General features: G+C 29.9%; 1 protein-coding gene across 1 annotated transcript; it reads right to left on the bottom strand.

The window, feature by feature from the left end:
- Window positions 1–276: 276 nt before the first annotated feature.
- Window positions 277–5,108, bottom strand: LOC139858646 (amino acid permease 3-like). Its single transcript, XM_071847476.1, has 7 exons — window positions 4,981–5,108; window positions 2,950–3,049; window positions 2,347–2,580; window positions 2,166–2,259; window positions 1,835–2,049; window positions 1,415–1,572; window positions 277–1,118 (listed from the first exon to the last, which is right to left on the bottom strand). Exons 1-7 carry the CDS (start codon window positions 4,984–4,986, stop codon window positions 468–470), a joined length of 1,458 nt encoding a protein of 485 aa, XP_071703577.1. The 5' UTR covers window positions 4,987–5,108; the 3' UTR covers window positions 277–467.
- Between the last annotated feature and the right edge of the window lie 281 nt (window positions 5,109–5,389).

Genomic DNA, 5,389 nt, shown 5'->3' with positions numbered 1-5,389 from the left:
GGATATTAGTCTAAGTAGGAATGAGAATGAATCGGTTGATATTATATCCACATCATATCCATTTGAATTTTTTTAATTCATATACTTTCAAATCATCTATTCATATATTCATATCTATCGAATTAAACGGGTTAATAAATATTCATCTATATTCATATAAATTTTAAATTTTTTCAATTTTGTACAATTGTAAATAGTGTTTTACTTTAAATGGTCATAATGTAAACAAATCATGATAGAAACAAGACCAAAAATTGGAATTGTTAGACTTGAGAGTGATTTAATTCCAATTCCAATACATACATAAAGAAGATACATACAAGTTGCCAAATAACAATAAAAACTACATGGGTAGAATGACAACCCCTTTTCTTCAGGATTGTTTTATCAATAAGTTGAAACAAACATGTTGTGAAATCTTCTTTTAACTTTCTAAAGATCATAACACTACAACTTTTAATCCTTAATCAATATACTGTCTTGAATGGGGTATAGACTTTTAGATCAGACGCCACTCCGGCAAACGATCCAGCTGCAGCACATAGCGAAATTATGAGACAAGCAACACTCAATATTTGTAATGAAATCCATCGCGTACTCCATTTTGGTATCTTCTTTTGAACAATATACATTTCGACCGGGAAATAAACAGTCAATGGCCAAAATCCAAACGCTCCAAGTATCCCAACAACGTCGTTGAAAAAAGGCATCAGTAACGCAACAATTGTGGTCATGCACACAAACGCGGTTCTCCATACTAATCGGAACAAGTTGAGCTTGTACCCACCGAATGGGATTGGGATGTCGATATCGTTGTTGATGAATTTGCTTTCAGGGAAATATCTAGAAGCCGTGGTTTCTACGAAGGCGAATAAGGGTTGACAGTAGACTTGGTAGGCCCCGACTAAGTGGATAACGATGGCGGCATTTGCAATGTCGAGTAGCCAATAAGGGTTGTAGAAACCGAATCCTGTTAGGAGGTTTCCGGGTGACATGTCTCCAAATGCTGCGTAGCCGAAACATCCACAAAACATGTAGAAGATTGTTGTTGTCACCACACTAATCATAGTTGCCTTCTTCATGGTTTTGTACTCTGCTGGTGGTGATTTGATTGTATCCTGAATTTAATTACAAAAAGTAACATTGTTTAGATTTTTCAATCTTTTCTTGTATTATTTTAGAAGTATGGATCGAAAAATAGAGTTAAGTAGTTGGGGTCCTAATATAATTATAAAAGGTTCCGGGTTCAATACTTACTAATAGCATATTGACCAAGGGTACGTCAGGAACTATCACAGGTAACTGGTTTAGGTCGTGTATATCTAAATAAAAATACCCGTTTCCCCCGTTTAGTCTGAATAGAAAAACCATATCCGTTTTTCATTTATATCAAGTTGTTAGTTTTTTTAAATACCTGAATTTCAATGAGGATGAGGGAATAAGAATAAGCAAAAGCAATGGCTCCAAGTGCTTGAAAGCTCCTCCATATTTTTTGAATTTCAGTAACAGTTCCTGATGGAGTAACAGCTCCAATGCTAATTCCAGTGAGGCTTCCTTTTACTTTTCTATTTTCTGGTAATCATAAAAAAAGTAAAGAAATAAAATTGTTAATTCCCTTAATGTAAATTAATTACTCCGTATTTGTTAACTACCTTTTCTATTTTCAACATTTTTATACTATGGTCTAGCTAGAATCTTTTGTACACTAAAACTTTTTGCATTAAAAGTATTAGTAGTAGTTTATAGTCTTTGACATTTTGACACCAAAATTAATTAAATTTGACTAACTACTAATACCAATTAATTTCTTTTAATGTCAAAATTAAAAACTTACCAACAACTTTTGAAATCCCAAGGCCAAGACCAATGGATGAATAAGTGAATGACATAACAGCAGCCACCATTGAAAGCCATGAAATTTGATCAAAATCTGGAATTTGAGAAAACAAGATTTCTAAAACACCAAACATCATCATATATGGTGTCCCTGATACCCCACATGGATTATCATGTCCCTTTTCATGGAAACAACTTGATTTCTTTACTGCTCTGTTATTTATTCACAAAACACCAAAAACAATAATGTTACAAAACTTTTTTAAATTATATAATTTTATCTTCAAAATCAGCCAAGAAATAACAAGTCTTTGGAGATGAAAACTCACATCATACTAATAGAAGCTGCAATGGTGTATCCAATAGCTACCCCAACAAGATTAAAATACTGAATCAACCCACAAATTTTAACTTGAAACCCACCTGAGAAATAACAAAAGATACCAACTTTAGCCTTTACTCAAATTAAAAAATTTTGAAATATTTAAAAATGGTGGAAAAAGTTGATGCCAAGATTGTTTTGAACAGCTTCCATGTATGTATAGTTCCTTTTCCCATTAACAGGGTCCCCAGACCGGTAACAGGCAGCTAGAAGGCAAGAAGTGTAATATGTAACAAATGAAAATAGGAAAAGAACAGTGGGTCCCGCGACCCAACCGAGTTGCGCTGTCGCCCATGCTAACGACAACACCCCGGAGCCTATAACCGCAGTTATGATATGTGCACTTGCAGTCCAAACAGTCCCTAATCAATTCCAAAAAATAACATTTAGTCACATATCAATCAATATTCATATGAAAACCGGCCCTATTGGACTGCGTTTTGAAACTGATTATCTAATTATGAAGATCATTTGATCATGCATAACTAAAAAAAATAATTTTCAACGTACATACAACATGAACAAGCATGATTATGTGTATTTTTTCACATAAAAAACGTAAAATCTTTAAAAAGTTGTTATTTTTACCATTTACTTTAGATAGTGATCGACTAGTGTGATCTTATTTTTAGTAGGAGGTACTGAAGTACTGAGTAATTATTTTTTTGCATGAGAAAATAAAGTATTAAAAAGATAATAGAACATAAAATTGAGGGTGACAAAAAACGTACCAGTTCTTTTAAGTCGACCGTCGTCATCAAAGCACTTTGAAGGTGCTTGAGGAGCAAAACCTGCGGCAATTTCGAACTTTCCGGCAGCATGTTCTCCCATCTTATTCCGAAAAGCAAACAAAAATACAAGTTTCAATATATTTCAATGGTTTTTCGTATATATGAAACTAAAGTTTTGTGTAGAATTAGAGTGGGTGGTTCGTAACATAAAATTCTCAAGATAACAGAATTAATGAGATAATATAAGATAATATATTAAAGTATAGTTTGTGTAGTCAAATGTAGTATGTTGACTTTGGATTGACGTATTGAGAAATTAGAGAAGATATGATAATGGTGTGAGGGATGTGATTTTAAGGGTGGAATGAATGGGTTTATATAAACACTAATGAGTGGGTTGGGTTTATATTTTGTTCTTTTTAATTTATATAAAAAATTTTAATAGATAAAAGTTTAAAAACGTCGTTAACATGCAATGTAAGTATAATATACGTAGCAGTCAATATAAACTTTGTGTTTAAGATGATTCAATTGTAGAATATATTTATACATTTTAATGATCACCTTAATAATTTTCGTTCGAAAATTCTTTAATTTAATACTGTAGTTAGGATATAATATTTGTATTCATTTAAGAATTTTTGTATGATATTCTTTTGTATTGTCTTTACAAATTCATACATACATCATTTATTTCTATATTAAAAATAACTACACACTTCTTGAAAATAACTATCATCAATTAAGTTAATGTAATAGTATTTTATGCATAAATTTAATTTTTAATAATTAAAAATTTCCCTTATTTATAACTACGTTTACAAGTATTAATTATTAGTAATTACTGGTATTAATTACACAATAAACAAAGAATAGAGAAAATTGAAAAAGACTCGAGACGCGGACTCATGTTTTTCTTTGTTTATTCTTTTTCAAATGTATCTTATTTTATATCATTTCCTTAGCGATAAAATAAAAAGGTCATTTTCAAATTTTGTATTCAGAGTACGTACTTGATCATAAAGTTCGACTCCAGATTGTATTAAAATGAAGGATATAATTTCCGTATTTAGGGGTAAATTTTGTACAAATTTTTTTTCTTTCGTCCTGAAAATATATCTTAAAAAGTGTTTACTTTATAACGAATTTTTTTCTAATGATAATTCTTAAAGTTGTTGTTAAAGTGCGTAATTTATATTGTACATTTGAATAATTATAAAAAAAAAATCAGTATTAACTACTATATAAAATATACTTATACATATTAACGACGGCCTTAAGAGACGTCGTTAGAAAAATTATAATAATATGATAACTTGTAAATCGTACTTCTATGATATATACTGAAGTTTGGGAAACGAAGCTTGATAAATAAGTTACTATGAGTATAAGTTAAAATAATTTCAAGATTTAATATTTTTTATAGTTATTTTTGTTTATGTAAACAATTAATTTGGAATAGAAAACTAGTAAACTGAATATTCAGGTTGTGACGAGAGAGTAGTAGTTAACATCTTAATATTCACTGTAATCCTTAAATTGGTTTATTGTATCTACGGAAAATGACTATCTAAAATATACTCTGTATGCTAAAAAATAATACAAATTTTGCTTATTTTATATAAATATTAAGGAGTAATATTAATATACTTCTTTTGTTTCAACTCATATTTAGATTTAGATTAGATGTCTACTATTTTTGTTTGCAAATATACTATGTAACTCTAAAATTTAGCTTCATTTATTACTTTGTTTACTATGTTGACAGGCATTGTTTTTTGACGACAGGTTAAAATGTCATTTAATTGAAGACACATTAAATGTGGTATAATGTTAAATAAAATTTAACATTATAAAATTTAAATCGATGAATAAAATTTAAAAATAAAATTTAAATCGATGAATATAAATTATGTAGGAGTAGTATTTTCTACATTAACAATTAACAATACCATAATAATAATAAAAAAATTGAATAAAAACATATATATATCTTGTAAAAACGAAAACAGAGCAACATTAACAAGATACCTTCATTTTGGTAGCGGCTTTAAGCAGGGAAACACAAGTATTGGTGCAAGAGAGTAGACTACTCAAACACAACCCAACACTGATGGGTGTTTCACAAATGTAAACAAACTTCACCTTCTATATATACTACTCCTGAGAACCAAATTTGAGCATATTTTGAATATTTTATTCATATTTATATTTAAATTTATTAAATAAAAAACAAAGTATGTTGAGTCATGGAACAATACAATAAGATAGATTTTTTTAATTTATAGGACCTAATATGCCTTAATATTACCAAGTTGGCATTACCCGAACGGTACCTCGACTACTCAGGTTCATGGGAGCAGAACATCTCCAGTTCGAATTTCGTCGGCAGTATTTCTGTCTGAGTCTGTCCTATGACAAGTGTTCATGCAATGCTTCC

This window comes from Rutidosis leptorrhynchoides, chromosome 7 (genome assembly GCF_046630445.1).
Source record: "Rutidosis leptorrhynchoides isolate AG116_Rl617_1_P2 chromosome 7, CSIRO_AGI_Rlap_v1, whole genome shotgun sequence".
Classification (NCBI taxonomy): Eukaryota; Viridiplantae; Streptophyta; class Magnoliopsida; order Asterales; family Asteraceae; genus Rutidosis; species Rutidosis leptorrhynchoides.
The sequence above is the reverse complement of the archived record's forward strand: the minus strand, read 5'-3'. Positions and strand labels throughout refer to the sequence as shown.